The sequence below is a fragment of the Pyrenophora tritici-repentis genome, chromosome 1 (assembly GCF_003171515.1).
Source record: "Pyrenophora tritici-repentis strain M4 chromosome 1, whole genome shotgun sequence".
Taxonomy (NCBI): Eukaryota; Fungi; Ascomycota; class Dothideomycetes; order Pleosporales; family Pleosporaceae; genus Pyrenophora; species Pyrenophora tritici-repentis.
This window is the reverse complement of record NC_089390.1, coordinates 5,433,146-5,450,374: the sequence shown is the minus strand read 5'-3', so window position 1 is coordinate 5,450,374 and position 17,229 is coordinate 5,433,146. Positions and strand designations below refer to the sequence as shown.

The window sequence follows — 17,229 nt, the reverse complement described above, 5'->3', positions numbered from 1 at the left end:
GCGGTGGTTTGGGACTAGCGGGAAAAGTGGGTCTTCATGAGCACGTCATTGTCTTACTAAGCAGGTGAGCCCCGGAAGCGGTGACCCCATCTCATCTTCACACGACGTCCGACGTCGCCAAACATAAATTCGAATTCTTTCGCGATACTATATCCATTCAATCATTTTTGACCAGCCCACAAACCAGCTCCCACAGCACGCTTATTACTTAACCCGCATTGCTATTCGTCGGCGTCTCGACGCGTTGTGACGCGCGAACAAAGAAATGGCACAAGGCGATTCCTTCTTATTCTGATTTCGATGGCATCGTAATTGAAAACAATATAGATCTAAAAAATCAGCAGATGACACTAAACAGAATTCGTGTTTCGCACTTAACGATTCTGGGGGAGGCATCCTAACCGATCCTTCATGTAGAGACGGGGCCTGGTGCCTCCGGAACCGTCGGAGAACCACCCGTCGTAGTGGCAGGAGGCGGCGGAATACCGGAACACTCCTGATATGATGCGAGGAATAAGTCGCTATCGTCGTCTGAGTCGATGTCGGTACTAGCCGGGGAATCGTCATCATAAGGCCCGTATGCTCTTCCCGGTAACATGGGGATCAAGGGCGCAGCCAAGGAGTGCACTTTGAATGCATTCCTATTCACTCCCCCTGGCACTGTTATCACAGGCAGCGTGGGGGTTGTATCATCGTTGTCGTTGGCTGCATTCTCGACTATGTAGTCGGCTTGTCCATCACCCTCATTATTTGGCTTTAGGTCATCATATGTCATTGGCTCATAGGGGACCCTGACCCCGACCCTTGGCCAGCGAGCCTGCCCTTGATCCATGATTCCATAATGATCACCAATCCTTTGCTGGTAGATGTTGCGGCCTCTGTTTGACAATTCGAAGTCTTGTGGTAGATCTATCTTCTCAAAAGGATGTAATATTGGATCCGGAATGGCGGGTCGAGGTGCTTGTACAGATTTTACCACCCAGCATTCGTCTGGTGCGTGCTTCCACCATGCGCGACATCGGTCTGGTATATGTGTACATCTTGTCTTTGAGTTCTCGATAGAGTCGAAATTACCATCTGGAGAATCTGCAGGAATGGTATTGAGATCAATATTAACCGGATTAATCGGCACGTGCGGTGGTGAGTCGACAGGTGAAGATGGATGATATTGCATGCCGAGATGCCACTCACGTCGACCATCCGTCTCCTCACACCATTCTGTGGCTACCAGCGGAAGATGTCCGTCCAGGCGTTCGTTGCGAAGCTTGATCCTTTTTGGCTCGCCATCAATATCCTGCAGGTCTTTCACCCCATACGGGTATTGAATGTCTTCTGCTCTTCCCCGCTTCTGGCTCTGGCTACTCTCTCCTGTTTTTTCTTTCCCATTGTTCGTCTTTGGAGGTTTGCTCCCACCTGCTTTCTCTTTGCCATTGTTTGTCTTTGGAGGTGAGCCGGCTACGTTCGTACCAGCCGTTTCTACGGGGACTACCGCTTCGAGCAGACGATATCTTTGATCAAACTCGATTGGGTCTTGGCTGGTATTATGCCTTTCTTCAGGTGGTTCGTCGATGGTCTCGCGTTCCTCACTCAGCGTGAATTGCTGATGAAACCCACATTTTACTGGTCCGAGGAAGTCATAGGAGGTGCGCCAGTCATACGAGGACTCCATCGCAGAGATGAAGATACCCTGACTGGTCTGGAGCTTTCGGAAGCTATCAATTGTCTCTTTTCCCTTGGGGCCGTTTCTGACGAGGATCGTCGATGTATTCGGTCGTGTGTGTCCTTCAGGCTCTGTTCCATGGTAACGTTGGCACTCGGCCTCTCTTCTAGCGGTATGTGTGTCGTAGGTAACGCTCTCGTCTGGAATAGCTCGGCTTTCGATCTCTTCCAATCTTGCAGCTAAAGCCTCCTCATCTATCGTGGGTTCATTTTCTGTGATCTTATCATTCTCCTTTAGCGTTACCCCAAATCCAACAGGCCTTCTCCGGTATACCGGAGTCCAAAGATGTAGCTCATTTGGTCGGGTCAGGTGCCCTGATGGATCTGTGCTCTGTCTCTCAATAACACCGCCCGCCCAATTGATGAGACCGTTTCGATGCTCAGGCCTTTTAATCCCCCATCTGTCATAGTTGTTCAGCATTGATTTGCGGCCGGGTTCAGCAATATCATTGGGAAACATCGAACTTCCTTTGGATTTACCCCTCAGGTCTTTCCCTTGCTACCCTCTTCGAGAGCGCGTAGCCTAAGCCGACGATGTGCAGCAACTTGATAATATAAAAAATCTTCCAAGATGGCCTGGTCGTCTGCAAGAGCTTTGCCCATGGCACGACGTTCTTGCGTTGTGGCTGATTTTCCTCGGTTTTCCTCGAACTTAGTCAGTGCCTCCTGGTCGCCAGCCTCCAGTAGTCGGATATGCTCCCGGACAAGGGCAGTGAGGTTAACAGCAACTTCATCGTGCTGCCGCTGACGTTCAACAAGCTTGTTAGTCAAACTGGTGAAACTAACCCTCCCCAGCCTGCCGCCAGCCCATGATGGATATCCAATACCTTCGCTCTTGTTCTTTGCATCTTCCTCTTGTTCTTCACTTGAATTTTTCGACAGGTATGGGGTAGGTTGTATCACAGGGAGCAGGGCGCGTATTAAGATTTTCTGATACGGTTGCGCAATGATTCACAGTTCAATGGTTTCCTCTCACAGATTATGTGCAAAATTTAAGAACAAAGCGTTCTCAAAAAGCGATATTCAAAATTGTAGTGATCTACGAACAAAGAAGCTCTACTACTACCGCATCCGTACTGCGACTATGGCGCTATGTTTTCCGAAACAAAGGAATTAATGCTGACTATAGTACTAATTTTAGGGATGAGTGATAACATCCCAGAGAATGTTGCGCAACCCTAGTGCTTTACATGGTCCCACCAATTCCAGACAGGACTTCGCTTAGGAGACTCTAGAGTTCTGCCCTCTCGTTCTGCCCTCTCGTTCTGCCTCTTCACAAGCCTTGTTCCGTGCTATGTCAATCCTTGCCACTTGCTCAGGGCCGGAAAGGGTACCAGTAAAGTCGTGATCAGAAAATCGGGGGATCAGGGGCCATCGACCAATCATCCGTCTTGTGGGTTCCCAGGGTGCCCACCGCCTTGCATCTTGTCCCCATTCCATATCCCTCGCCCCTCTCATTCACCTCACCATCGAGATGCTCATCTTCTTCTTTGTTGCTTGTGCCAGAAATATTACTCGCATTCGGGGTAAGGGCCAACATCTCACTACGTTGGACCAGAGAGCGGTCATCATATGAGAGTCTTGGTTTATTGAGAAGTCCCGAACGAAGAATCGGAGTTACATTAAGACTGGTGTTTTTCTCGGGGATGGCTGTCTTCTTGGCATGTGCTTGCTTTGAAGACGACGAAAGCAAGGGAGTGTGGGGGGTCCCATTTTGATGTGTCTGGTCAACAGCCGACTTAATCTGCGCACCCTGCATGATTTCCGCGATGTTTCCCACTGCATTTGGATCTACACATGCTTTATATCTCGCATGGCTGTTTTCCTCAGTAGTGTTCGTATCAGCACGTGGCCCAGTCACCTCGGAAGTCTGAGTGACTGTCTGACTCTGGTCAAGCGCGGTGTGATGTATCGCTGGTCCTGCATTGAGGGCAGGTGCCATTGTCGAAGATCTCCCAACACGTGCCAAAGTATCCCGGAGGCGATCTCCACACTTCAATGCCACCATGAGAGACTTTGGGGCCGCCTGCGGCTGGCGTAGCTGTTGTAGGGGCTCGGTTCCGGCTCGGAGATGCGCTGGTGCTGTCTGGAGTCGTTTGCTAGCCGTCGTCGTCGCATCTTCCGTTCGCTTGCGCTTCGTCTTTGCCGCAATCGCGCTTGATGCACGAGCTGGGAAATGCTCTTGGTGTCCATCCTCGTCCTCGGGCGCTACAGAACCATCTTCGCCCATCTCAATGTCGCTGTCTTCATCGTTCTCTGCGTCCTCGCCTTTCCCTTCAAAATTGTTAGCATCGCTCTCTGCGAATCAAACTTAACTGTATGTGTCTTCTTGGCGTTTTGCGTACCTTTGCGTGACTGCTTTCCTTTCGTAGTCGCCGAGTCTACCTCCTTGGCCTTCTTGGCAGCTTTCCTGTCAGCCTACTCGCGTTGCCTCCGCTTGCGCAAAGGATCGTATTTTAGCCTGAGATCATCTTCCTGCTTTTTTGGGAGATTGACCTTTTGGGTCAACAGGCCTAGCATATTGGGATGATTTTCTACATCCTATTGCTTGGCGATCGTCTTTAAATCTACCTCATTGAAAGGAGTGAGATTTTTGAATCCGGCCAATGCCAACTGTCCCTTGAGAGGTTGACGGTATGGCTTGCCCTTCTCAGCCGGGTTGACGGGAAGCGTGTCGTAGTCGAAAGAAGCCATTGTTTCCGTTCTGCGTGTACTTGGGGGCAGAGATGTCAACAAGCAAGTCAAGCTGGCTTGATTCTTATCGATTGCAGATCACAGACCATTCTCTGGGACGTGCCACTGTGCACGAGCCTCTATATTGTCTGTGATCTGCAATCGATAAGAATCAAGCCAGCTTGACTTGCTTGTTGACATCTCTGCTGTCTTCTAAATTTTTTAGCAACTATTCCCAACACAGTGTTATATCACAACAAGCTTTCCTGCAGCGGCTACCTGTATCGCACAAGCTGCTGTTTGATAACCATTTGAAGGAAACAGCGTACACTGAGAACACCCAAACAGAACAGGAATGCGCTGTGAAGCTCAGTCGCTTCCTTCGCAACATTCTAATTGCACAGTTGCGATACATTGTTTCACGCAATTTGGGATTCTTTTCTCATAATTTGGATATTCATGAGTGTGACTTGATGTAGGAAGAACACTGGCATAGAGAACACTAGCATGATGCTAGCTACGAATTTACATGCTGGCACTGCGCAACTGATGTGCGCAACTGATGTCCGCTGTGATAAGTTGATTAGTGGTCTTGTCATCAGTGAACTAAGTCTATCGCTTGCTGTTATAAGTTCATATATCCAACGTCATGAGTCACCTGCACATCACCGCCCATGGTCAGGCGTTGCGAAATAAAATTTAAGCAAGCTTTTCATGTACTGGCTAATCTACTCATGTACCTGTACTTAGTGAGTACTATAAAACTGTTTTACTTCTTGAATTGTATCATTCCAGCTTCCTTGCCATCAACAATCAGCCTGTGATGTGCTCGTTCTTGCTTAATAGCAATCGTCTTTGTTGGTTGCTCTTAGTTTCGAGCCACCGTACGTACGTGGCGAGCACGTGACTACGTGCGTGGCCCGTGCCGTGGGGTGGGATTCAGTTCGTACGCGAGCTGCAGCCCACCTCCTCTAATCAATCATAACCATCTACTTCAACTCGTTGCAACGACCGTTACTTGATCCAACCTCACCTTTGCCGTATCAACAGTCTTGCCTATATAGATATGCTTTTTATCCTGTAGATTGAAGGTCATCTCATCCACTCTATATTTTTACACCACTTAGCATTAATGTTACCTATATACAACTTTGTTAGTTGGTATATCTCTTATTTTTTCTAAAATATTAGTGCTCCCAAGATCTGTTTCACCCCCGAGGTCGAAACCCTGTAGTGTACTCTGATAAGGCGCTGATGAACTCGCCTATCTATAGCAGCAATCCTGGCCAATGACTGTCATAGTTTAGGGAAGTGATTGCATGGCGCGGGAGGTGAGTCCCTGTCTGTGCGTGGCGCGGGCGCGCAGTATGCGGTCACGCTGCTCTCACTCACTCCGCACAGACCTGATAGCCCGCCCTCGACCATATATTTGTCCCCATGCCCACCACTTCGCAATTCTCCTTCTACCAATAGCACAGGTCAAAGCGCAGCTACTACTTCCAAGATCCCACATACATCAACACTGCACCCCCAAGCAGAGATGTCAACAAGCAAGTCAAGCTGGCTTGATTCTTATCGATTGCAGATCACAGACCATTCTCTGGGACGTGCCACTGTGCACGAGCCTCTATATTGTCTGTGATCTGCAATCGATAAGAATCAAGCCAGCTTGACTTGCTTGTTGACATCTCTGGAAGACAGACACGCTGATTGTTTTCTAAACCCACCATGACGTGAAGGAGAAGAATTTAATATCGGGACGGACGAGTATGTGACTGACTCGTATGAAACAATCCTTAAAGCTGGTGAATGAGCGGCAATTCCATCTCTCTCGTGCTCAGTAACAAGGAAAGTTCACGCTAAGTCTACTTCCACTATTCTCGCAGCGCAACATCCTGTATTGCAACAGCTTCTGCGCTCTGCTCGCTGTGTCGATAATCACTGTACCCGACTGTAGCTCTAAGCGTAGTCTATCCAAGTGAGCCGCTAGTCGGTGTTACCTAGGAACTCGGGGTTTGTCGTTATCCGCACCAAAACGTCCACACTATGGCCCATGATGACTCCTCGGAGCTTTGCCTCCTCTGGCGGCTCGATCACTCTTGGTAATCGCGTGCTGCTTCTTTCGTATGGCCTCCTGTCTAGCGGTGTTGACTTGATAGCGAAGTATACGTGCCGCTTCATGCAGGCTTCGGGACACCCAGGGCTCTTCCGGATACTGGGAGTTGATCGAAGAGAACCAGGGTCATACGCATTGACCACCTTGGCGGTTGTTTTCTGTACGTGTTTGCTCTAGTCGGCTAGTGACGACGAGATCAGCTTGCAGCATGGTGGCTGATGCAGCTGGTAGCTGTACGGCGTCTGGAGGATCTTTGGGTACTATTGAACGCTCACCAGCTTTTATGGGCTCTAGGAAAAAGCCAGGTGCTATCTCCCGAGGTCTGTCTCTGCGCTCATCATCTCTGCGTTGATGTTGTAGTTATCGCTATCTTCTTCTTTTTCCTCTTATCCTGCTTTTGACAGCGTCACCACAAACGCGACCCAGAAGGGCTTTGCCCCTCTCTCTTAAGTTTTCATGGACTTCGCGGTTTCATCGCAAGGCAGGATGTAAGCAGATCATTGCCCAAAGCTTTCACAGAATCTTATAGTCAATTCAGATGGGTATGGCTGTGAATGTTGTGGTTTAGATTTGGGTCACACATTGTGTAAATACAGATTTGGAATGTTCGTAACGGTCATAAAATCCCTAGGTATCAATGGGGATATTAGAGTGAATGGCGACAGGCTGCATATGTGGCGAAGGACAAGGTACAGAGATAATCAGGTGAAATGGATGTGTTAGCATCTGCTCATGCCAACACACTAGACTCATTGCGATGAATTTCCCTTGCTCTTCTCCATCAACTTGGTCCGTGCAACCAGTGCTCTTTCCTAAACATTGATTTGACTGCACCCCTCCAAGCACCACCAAAATCAACATGATGAGCAACTCCAGTATATTTTCGGATCATACTAGCCCGGAGGCTACCCCTTCTCCGCCACGTACAGGGATACGCACTGGTATGTCTCGAGCCGACTCCAATCCGTTGGACTCTTCTCCGACAACCTCACGCATGGCCTTCCAGAGTTTCGGAATGATCGACACTAACGACGAAATAGCGCAAGGAAACAGCCACGGAGGCACGATTCTCTCAGAAGAGACGACACAAACAGACCGCAATATTCCTGTCTCGCGCTATATGTGAACGGTCTGTAGGAACTGTATTCCAGCTACCTAGTCCAGATGCTATTTACAGTCAAGATGAAGAAAGAAGGTAAGACGCGAGCGGCGAGCCCGCTTTGTTTGGGTTGGCGCACGGCCCTCTCGTTGCCGGGGAAGCGACTAGGCTCGCAGCCTAGTCATGTGACTTAGGGCTCAGCCCGTTACATTACCCCCCTCCTTTCCCTTTAGCGTGTAGTTTTTTCCATTTCTTCCAAGCGTCAGTCTTTAGTACGTTGCTCACTGGTTCCCATGTCGGTTCAGTATAGTCCACCCACTTCACATATGCCTCCTTGATTCCTTTCCCTCCTTGCCCTATTGTCCGTTCGCCCAGAATACGCTCAACCAGCCATAACTCGTCTCCATCTATAAGTATAGGCCCTGGCTGAGTGTCTCCAACTTTCTGCGATGGGAAAGAGTCGTCAGGCGCGTAGCGAAGCAGGTCTACGTGAAAGACAGGATGGATTTTTCCCGGAACGTCAAGCTTATAAGAGTGGGAGTTGACCTGCTTCAAGACTTTATACTTTCCATGCAACCAGTCTAGCTTCTTGGAAGGTCGTGTTGTCTTCACGTTTCTAAGGTTTAGAAACACCCAGTCTCCCTCCTTGTATTGGGGCGCTGCTGTTCTTGTCTTATTAGCCTGATGCTGCTGTTTCTCTTGTGTCATCGCGATCGCGGCTTGGGCCCACTCTGTTGCATCTTGGAGTCTTTTGAGGAAGCCTTCTGCTAGTGCTTCGCCATCTTTCTTTGGTCGGTCCTGAATAGTTCGATCCTCTACTAGCTGAATGGGTTCATTGTGATATCCGTGCATGAAATAGAAGGGGCTTAGGCCAGTGGATGAGGCCTCGCGGTTGTTGATTGCTCCCATAACGACAGGTAAAAGTGCCAGCCAGTTTTCTTGCGTGTACGTGGCCCAGATTCGAATCATCTTTTCAATCTCTTGATTCATTCGTTCTGTTGCACCATCGGTTTGCGGATGGTAGGCAGTCGACAGGCGTTGCTCAACGCTAAGGAGCTTACAGAAATGCTTCCAAAGATCGCTAACGAATTGTGGTCCTCTATCGCTCGTAATTGCCGTTGGAATACCGTGAATAGGATAATGCCGTTCGAAAAGTCGTTGTGCTACGGCTTGTGCCGAGATATCGTGCATACCTTCTAGTTCAATTCCCTTTGTCAGCCGATCAGTGACCACCATACAGTTCGTTGCGTTATCCCGTCCAGATGGCGGCAAGTCGGTAATGAAATCGATTGAAAGTTCCCCCCATATACGTTCTGGGATCGGTAATGGTTTAAGGAGGCCCTTCTTTGTTTCTCTCCATATCGTATTCCTTCCGCAAATCTCGCAGTTACGGACAAAGCGTCGCACGTCGCTTGCTGCACCTGACCAGAAGAACTGCCTTGATAAGATTGAGTAGGTAAGATCTCGTCCGGGGTGGCCAGTAATATGCGAGTCGTGAATATTTTGAATGATTCGCGTGCGGAGTGGTTCGCAGTGAGGGATCCATGTCCGGTCTCGAAATCGTAACAAGCCTCTCTCGTCTAGGGTGCATTCTGCTATACTCACTAACTTCTCCTTCTGAAGCTTAGTAGGGAGGTTCCTCTCCTTATTTGCTACTAGTGTAGTAAGCTCCTGATAAAGCTTATCTTCTTGGCGGCTTCGGTGCCACAGATTCTGCATCTCCTGGTCCTCAAACATGCGTATCTCTTTTGTGAAGTCAATCTCCTCAGACGATAGAGACTGGATTTGAACACTCCGCAAGTGCTTGCTCTGGAAGAGACGGATAAATCGAGACCGTATTCGTTCATCGTCATAGTTGGCGGGTAGGTCTTGTTCTCGTCGTGATAGGGCGTCGGGTTTTCCCATAGTCTTTCCAGGTTTCCATTCCAGGGAGAAGTCGAATCGTGAGAGAAACTCTGACCAACGTACTTGTCTTTCAGACAGCTGTCGTTCGCGGTAGAAGTATTGGAGGTTCTTGTGGTCCGTCAGAACTGTAAACTTCCTAACCATACGTAGTTCAGGAGCCCATGCTTCTAAGCAACGAACAATAGCTAGAAGCTCCTTGTCATGAATTGGATAATTGGCCTCTGTTGGTGAGTGCTTCTTTGAGTAGTAAGCAACGGGTTGCCAGTTGTTGTTCTTGTCCTTCTGCAGCAATAGGCCGCCAGTTGCATGTCCTGAGGAGTCGGCTTCTACTAAGGTGTCCTTCTCTGGATCAAAATGGCCGAGTATTGGTGCTGTAATGAGAAGTTCCTTAATCGTTTCAAATGCTTGATTGCAAGCCTCGTCCCAATGAAAAACCATCTCTTTCTTAGTTAGGTTGATGAGCGGTTCAGCAATGTCCGAGAAGTTCGGTATAAAAACTCGGTAGAAGTTGGCAAAACCAATAAATGCTCGGATAGCCTTAACTGACGTTGGTGTAGCCCATTCGCGGATTGCGATAATCTTTTCAGGGTCAACTCGAATACCCACTTCTGCTTCCACAATGTACCCGAGGTATTTAACTCGTTTAGTCTCGAACTCGCACTTGTCGATATCAATCTGCAGTCCAGCGTCTATGAGGCGTTGAAGAACCTTTCCAACCTTCTCTCTGTGATCCTGAAGCGATCCTGACGAGTAGATCAAGATGTCGTCAACGTAGGCTGAAACAAAGTCGTCAAGGTAATCCTGCAGAACACTATTTACGTAGCGTTGAAATGCGGCTGGTGCTCCTGTTAGTCCGAAGGGAGCAACCCGCCATTCGAATAGGCCGTATCTTGTTCGGAAAGCTGTCTTCCATTCCTCTCCTTTGGCCACACGGATCTTGTGGAAGGCTGCGATAACGTCAAGTTTTGTGAACCATTTAGCTTTGGCCACATTTCTCAGTGTTTCTGTGAATAGAGGCAGAGGGTAACGGTCCTTCCTGGTGATGTTGTTCAAGCCTCGGTAGTCAACGCAAAATCGGATGCCCCCTCCTGGCTTTTTAACCATTAGGACGGGTGCGGCTGCGGGAGAGTTACTAGCGCGGATAAAATCCTTGTCTAACAGCTCGGTGAGAGTTTTCCTAAGCACTAGTAACTCTTCTCGGCTCATGCCGTAGAGCGGACCCCATGGAATGGTCTTCTCGTTTCCGTCTTGATCCTTTTCAATCTCAATGTGGAGATCAACGCCTTTACGATGCGGGGGAAGTTTCTCAGCTAGGAAATGGTCGAAAGCCTTCAGCCATTGGTGGTACTGGGGTGGGAGCTTCGTCTTCGGATCGGATCGTTTGCGCGGTTTCAAAGCTTTCTCAATGTCGGCGATGGAAACAGCGAACAGTCCAGTGTCGAGCGCAATACCGTCTCCTTTGTTCTTCCTACGGCTTCTTCTCACCTCCGCCATGAATGCGGAAGCCATCACCTGAGTAGCCTTCATTGGTGGTGGCTTGTATGACGCTTTCTTGTGGTTCCATGCGCGGATGTTTGATGCGCCGATATCCAGGCAGCCTTGTTTGGCCGAAATTGTGACGTCGGCATCCTCTAACCAGGGCTTTCCCAGAATCACGTCGTAAGTCAGGCCAGGTACAACGTAGAAGAAGACGCGTTTCTGCTGGTGGCCGTCTATGTCTATCGAGGCGTAAGTAACTGTATCTAGGACAGTACTTGGTTCTGCGTTCTTCCCAGCTGCTTCCTCCAGCTGACGCGGGGCTATCTTGATTGATGGCAGTCTCAGAGATCGAAAGAGTTGTTCATTGATGGCGGAATAGCAAAGGCAACCTGAGTCAACAAGTCCAGTGACAAAGTCAGTTCCATTAAGTCTAACGTCCACTACAAAGGGATCGCTATCCATCTTTTGCTTTCCAGTCTCCTTCCATTCTTTCTGAGCTGCCGCGTGTTCCTATTGCTCTGCTTCGGAGTCTTCTGGATCTTCCTCCTCTACAGCTGCCTTGGTGACCACAGTACTCTTTGCTGTCTTGACGCTAACGTGAGTTGGTCGTAGAGCGGCTGCCAACGGGCATGTAGCTATTCGGCAATTGTTGCGGCCGCATCGAAGACAGCGTCGTTCCTGGCGTCGAGCATCGATTTCCTCTTGGTTGACCCATTTTGCTCGTTTTCCAATAAGTTCTCGGTCCTCAGGACGCCTAGATGGATATCCATTCATGTTGGTCTTGCCGCGGAGGCCGACAGCGTTCACTTGGGTAGTTGTAGGCTGCGTAGGTTCCCATTCCATCATGTCTTCAGGGGAAGCTGCTGTGAGAGTGGCATTATTCGATTTTGCTGGTGGTTCATAGGTTGGTGCATTTTCAGCAGTTCGGCTACCGTAACGACGGGTTGTTTTCGTCCATTGGCCGAACAACTCCATGTCGTTGCTAAGATCTACACACTTCTGAGCGAACCTTGCGTATGTGCTTGTTTCTGTCCCTGATGTACCAACAAGCCTATCCTTTATCCTACCACTTAATGCATTTCGTAAGTAGGATATCTTCGTATGCTCAGGCCAGCTTTCTGCGTCAGCGTTGGCCATCTCTTTCTCAAACCGTGGATAGAAGGAAATAAACGTCTCGTCGTCCTTCTGGCGTATAGAGTAGAGGTTCTGAATGGCTTTCTCCTTCCGATTTCGTTCGCCGTAGAGGAGTTCAAGGCGGTCAAGCAGCTTGAAAGGGTTTGGCGATTCTTCTTTAACTTGTATCTCGTAGTATGTTGTAACGTTGGTTTTCGCTGCCCCATCAAGACGCATGTAGACGTAGCGTAGCTGAGCTTTTAGGCTTCCAATAGCTTGCGCGTCTTCTTCGATCTTGCCCTCCATCTCTAGCTTCCATCCTCGCCATTGTGATTTGTTTCCACCAAACGTAGGCGGGTGGGGTAAGCTGTGCCGCGGCTTTGGGATTATAGGCACAGATGTGTTCGAAGTCTCGGAGGTTGGCGTCGGATCAGTGGTGGCGTCTGTATTGTGACCAGGCGTTTGAGGTGGCTCGTGCGATGATGCTTCCAGCCTCTCCATCCTAGTGCTCATGTCTTCAAGTCTCTGTAGTAGCGACTGTAACAGCTGGTTCGAATCGTTCGTCGTCATGTTAGTATCCCCGGGGGAGCTCATTATAACGGTGCCTTGGTTGCTGCGTGTTCTGCGTGTTCTGCGTGTTCTGCGTGTTCTGCGTGTTCTGCGTGTTCTGCGTGTTCTTCTTGATCTTGACTGTATGTGAACGGTCTGTAGGAACTGTATTCCAGCTACCTAGTCCAGATGCTATTTACAGTCAAGATGAAGAAAGAAGGTAAGACGCGAGCGGCGAGCCCGCTTTGTTTGGGTTGGCGCACGGCCCTCTCGTTGCCGGGGAAGCGACTAGGCTCGCAGCCTAGTCATGTGACTTAGGGCTCAGCCCGTTACACTATACAGATCTGGGTCTGAATCGTGTGCCTGCACGACCAACCGGGCGCTCTGCAGCTCAAGTGGGCAAGTTGACCACACATGCACAGCCAATGCGCGATAAATCCCAATATAGTAAGCTTTGTACTCATCCAGTACCTGAGGATGAGGACCTCGCCGAACTTGAAGGCATGATGGTGCCAGAGGAACCGCCACTATTTGTACACAATGTAGGCTTGGGATGGCAGCTGATCAACCACAACTCCGGCTTAACCAGCGGTATCAAAGAAGACAACATCCAGGCACACACACCTTCCGATGGCAACCACTCTGCTACCATTGTTCGACCTGATGATGAAGACAGCGGGGAAATGAGTACTGCCGGAGATGGGAACAAGATTACCTTAAGTCCATGTGTAACGGTTTGGGCCTTGCCAAGACTAACTTAGGTGAGAGTTGGGTACGGCTATCGCTACCACACTTTCTCATCACACACACATATAGATAGTTGCCCTCCTTCATAGCTATACAATGGAACGCAGTCCTCCTCCTCTCCTCACCCCGTCACACCATGGCTACACGACAAGTATTTCGACCCTTATACTTACTTGAGGCACATCGATAGCGAAGAGACAAAAGCGAAGGAAGTCTCCAAGATGGAAAAGTTGCCAAAGAAGCAGGGCCAGACCAAGCATGCGGCTAATACTGAGAGCCTACCTGTGCAGACAGACATGCGCAATTCGACTCTATCTTTCAACTCGAGCAACACGTCTGACATGCCAAAGCGTGCCGAGACCCAGAAAGACCCTGAGCAAGCTATTTCCGTACCAGAAATGGAAAACGATGAATCTACCTCTGATTAGACAGGGACATGGGAGCTCGTAGAAGGTAGTACAGATCCTCCGCACACCAACACTGTATCACTGCAGACGCTCGTCATCAAGCTGCGCAACATCTCTACCGCCGAGCTAAAGACGCTGATATTCTCAAACATGGAGCATGCACAGATCGATTGGACCTCCCGCGCTCACATCGTCATGATCTCCTAGTGGCGCAGCGAGGTATTTCGTAGCCATGGTATAGACAACAAGCGACGAACTGTTGCGTACACACCAACCGAAGATGCCTGGCTCGACCTCCTCCACCGCAAATGCCGTGGATCAGCGGAAGCCGGCCATTTGTGTGAACGGTCTGTAGGTACTGTATTCCAGCTACCTAATCCAGAAGCTATTTACAGTCGAGATGAAGAGAAGAAGAGGAAAGTGGGCGGCCATCCCGCTTTGTTTGGGTTGACGCATGGCGCACGGTCCGCTGGGGGAAGGAGTGATAGAAGAAAGGAAGCGACTAGGTCGCTGGCCTAGTCATGTGACCTAGGGCTCAGCTCGTTACAATGTGTTCAAGCTCCCAGGTGCCACCTACATCATGGAGGCTTTCAACACATTCTTCGAAGGCAAGGTACTGAAAGCTGCGGATGGGAATCACACGCCGCCTAGGCCAGCATGCACAGTGGATTCTATTGGAGGAAAGCTGAAGACCAAAACAGGTGATATTGCAAAGGAGAGGCAAACAATTTGAGGGTTGCTCGAAGGGAAGTGGTCATTATTGATCTGTGTGCCGGTCATCACGGAAGAGGAGCTGCATAAGTTCTTGGAGGATGGAACAGTTGTAATTGACGGTCCAAATGATGATGGGAAAAATGCGGCTCCGAAGCAAAAGTGGGATGATGAGAGTGATTAGCAGACTCCGCAACAATCAATCGATTGACATGATTGATTCCTATATAGGTTAAAGAATTACTTCATTAGGCAGCCTTTAACCTAGATAGGAATCAATCATGCCGATCCGATTGATTGTTGCGGAGTCTGGTGATTAGGAGCATATTGCTGAACGGGCGAAGATGGATTGATTTCTATGACCCACAAGGGGCGATTAATTGGGTTCTCAGCACTTGATAACAATGTCTTCTACCTGCAGTGTTTTGGTATAGCTAAGAGTTTTTTCATATGACGCTCAAATATAGGATCGTGATGAATACAAAGTCAATGATAGAGTATGTTCCGGTGTTGAAAGATGTAATTCCAAGGTTGTGATATTCAATAGTCCGGCCGAGTCTTCTGTCGAAGCTAAGGGTCTACAGATGTGGCTTATGATTCAGTGCTAATGTGGTTCTTGAGACCGGGTGTAGTGCGAGAGTTCGTTCCATAAGTCATTTTCTGCATCATTTGAGTGTTATTGTAAGCGGTGACTATAGTCCAAGGATAGGCTGTGTCAACCATAAGACGTGACCGAAGTGAAGTTGAAAATCGCTATCATAGGAATTTAGCATAATCTAAGGCTCGTGCATCCTCAACAACATAGACCTGCTAAATTTATCTTCCAATTTAATAGCTTGCTTAGATATGTAGGTCAGTCCACATTGGTCCTCGTGAATCGTAACCCTGCTCTTCATGGTCCATGTACAGTGCCACGTGCTGGTTAGTATATTGCGCACTCATCAGTTTCTCATACGTCAATCTTTCACTACATGACATTTGCCAAGTGCGTGTGAGCATTTACCCGCGGCGCTTTGCGCATTTCTCCAGCCTCGCGACTATAACTCCACCCTCCATATTCCCCACTACTCCAGTTCATACCACAACACGTGGGTAAAAATCAACCATGGACAACCACAGCGCTCGAGAACGCAGCAAGGGAATTGTCAATCACATCGCAAGATATGTCGCTTCCGACAGTTACCATGAATTGTCACTGCTGGCCACTCTCTCACGCGCTTGGCAAGAGGCTATAGAATCCATCACGTTCCGGAAGCTCAAGGTCAAAAGCGACGAGCTGCATACATTCCAGCAATTTGTGACCCGCCGCCGCCGCCATCATCTTGCTGACCTAAAGTTCGAGATGATGCTTCCAACCTACACAAAGAAACAGACCCAATACTGGGATACACCCACCCAAAAGCGGTCAAACAACGCATGCTTTACACTGGCAATTCGAGAGCTTTTCAAAATTTTGAAGAACTGGGAAGACGAAAACGTACAGCGTCATATGCGTCTTCGACTCAAAAAAGTCTTCTCACCTACTCCTTGTCTGATGCAACCTATGGCTCTCACTCGAATTACACTCACTAATCCTGATTCCTTGCCGACGCTTTCTAGAGTTAGAGAACTGGATCTCCAACACCCCTACCCGTTCCCCAATATGAAATTGGTATCACCGACATTGATATCACCCCAGGTGGCTCCATGGCTATTGAAGCTATTGCCAAATACAAATAGGACTGTCTGGAACCTCGTTGAGTTCAGGGACGGATCTGAGAAGATTGCATTTGCGGAGGCTATCAAAGCCACACAACTTCAACCTCGATCGGAGTTGATCATGAATCTCCGCACATACCAGGGTATCTCCAATCTGGTTCTACTTCCCCACGATCTGCTCAGTGCAGCGATACGGACTGTCTCACAAAATCTTACCGTCATGACCTTGAAGTTCAAGTTCGATGCCACCTTGTTCTGGCCGTCAAACTCTAAGAATTCCGGAACACCCTACTGGCCGCATCTCAAGGAATTGCGTGTGGAATCCACGCTCTACCAGCTTTATGTTGGCTCAGAGTTTTATCGAATGGAGTCTGAGGATTCGGATGAACACGACTACAGCGGCAACCAAATGCTTCGTGTTACAGAGCATCCTGTTCTTATCACTCTTGCCAAGGCAGTACAAAATATGCCCTTACTTGAGTATTTCTACTTCCTACACCGCAGCGAACAGCTCCTAGGGGGTGCTCATACCGGATTGCCAGGCTTTGGCACATTTGCCATCCTTTACCACTGTCCTGGCCCATGGAATGATTACGATCACATCGAAGAAACTAAAGAAGAGGAATCTTTCCGCCGCATTTGCTGTTCGTGTGAGCACGGAAATACATGGCGACCGGAAGAAGAGACAGTCGTGACGCTGAGGAATGCAGGGGAAAAGAAGTTTGGAGGCAAGCCCATTGAGGGATCCCGTCTCATTGGTAGACCCCGCAGCATCTTGTCGGAGTAGCAGCCATAGTGGTCGTGTGGTAGAGAATGCGGGGAACGAGAGCCAGGGTAGAGCTATTCAGCATGAGAAGGAAAGCAAGGAATGTGAATTGATGAAGCGCATGGATGGTTCATGTTGCCAGTAGAGGGCAGGACGGAAGGCGGAGATGAAGTGGGTCTTGCTCGAACCCTCGGCTATCCTTGCCAGGCTGAGAGATAGCCGAGTGCGTGTCATTAGTCCGTGATTG

The 17,229-nt window shown here is 49.0% G+C and overlaps 7 protein-coding genes across 7 annotated transcripts; 3 read left to right on the top strand and 4 right to left on the bottom strand.

Annotated features, from left to right (window-relative positions):
- Nucleotides 1-409: 409 nt before the first annotated feature.
- On the bottom strand, nt 410-2,179 carry PtrM4_021310 (uncharacterized protein; the record flags this gene model as incomplete). Its single annotated transcript, XM_066103449.1, has 2 exons — nt 410-717; nt 850-2,179. 2 exons carry the CDS (start codon nt 2,177-2,179, stop codon nt 410-412), a joined length of 1,638 nt encoding a protein of 545 aa, XP_065965651.1.
- Nucleotides 2,180-2,202: 23 nt separating this feature from the next.
- Nucleotides 2,203-4,413, bottom strand: PtrM4_021300 (uncharacterized protein; the record flags this gene model as incomplete). The annotated part of the gene is made up of 4 exons (XM_066103448.1): nt 2,203-2,463; nt 3,341-3,993; nt 4,065-4,137; nt 4,291-4,413. 4 exons carry the CDS (start codon nt 4,411-4,413, stop codon nt 2,203-2,205), a joined length of 1,110 nt encoding a protein of 369 aa, XP_065965650.1.
- A 1,965-nt stretch (nt 4,414-6,378) lies between these two features.
- Nucleotides 6,379-11,453, bottom strand: PtrM4_021290 (uncharacterized protein; the record flags this gene model as incomplete). The annotated part of the gene is made up of 2 exons (XM_066103447.1): nt 6,379-6,666; nt 7,893-11,453. The coding sequence occupies 2 exons, from the start codon at nt 11,451-11,453 to the stop codon at nt 6,379-6,381; spliced, it is 3,849 nt and encodes a 1,282-aa protein (XP_065965649.1).
- A 48-nt stretch (nt 11,454-11,501) lies between these two features.
- On the bottom strand, nt 11,502-12,674 carry PtrM4_021280 (Retrotrans-gag domain containing protein; the record flags this gene model as incomplete). Its single annotated transcript, XM_066103446.1, has 1 exon — nt 11,502-12,674. One exon carries the CDS (start codon nt 12,672-12,674, stop codon nt 11,502-11,504), a length of 1,173 nt encoding a protein of 390 aa, XP_065965648.1.
- Nucleotides 12,675-12,860: 186 nt separating this feature from the next.
- On the top strand, nt 12,861-13,828 carry PtrM4_021270 (uncharacterized protein; the record flags this gene model as incomplete). Its single annotated transcript, XM_066103445.1, has 4 exons — nt 12,861-12,873; nt 13,122-13,340; nt 13,415-13,425; nt 13,490-13,828. 4 exons carry the CDS (start codon nt 12,861-12,863, stop codon nt 13,826-13,828), a joined length of 582 nt encoding a protein of 193 aa, XP_065965647.1.
- Nucleotides 13,829-14,387: 559 nt separating this feature from the next.
- Nucleotides 14,388-14,540, top strand: PtrM4_021260 (uncharacterized protein; the record flags this gene model as incomplete). Its single annotated transcript, XM_066103444.1, has 1 exon — nt 14,388-14,540. One exon carries the CDS (start codon nt 14,388-14,390, stop codon nt 14,538-14,540), a length of 153 nt encoding a protein of 50 aa, XP_065965646.1.
- A 1,083-nt stretch (nt 14,541-15,623) lies between these two features.
- On the top strand, nt 15,624-17,003 carry PtrM4_021250 (uncharacterized protein; the record flags this gene model as incomplete). The annotated part of the gene is made up of 1 exon (XM_066103443.1): nt 15,624-17,003. The coding sequence occupies one exon, from the start codon at nt 15,624-15,626 to the stop codon at nt 17,001-17,003; it is 1,380 nt and encodes a 459-aa protein (XP_065965645.1).
- Nucleotides 17,004-17,229: the final 226 nt, after the last annotated feature.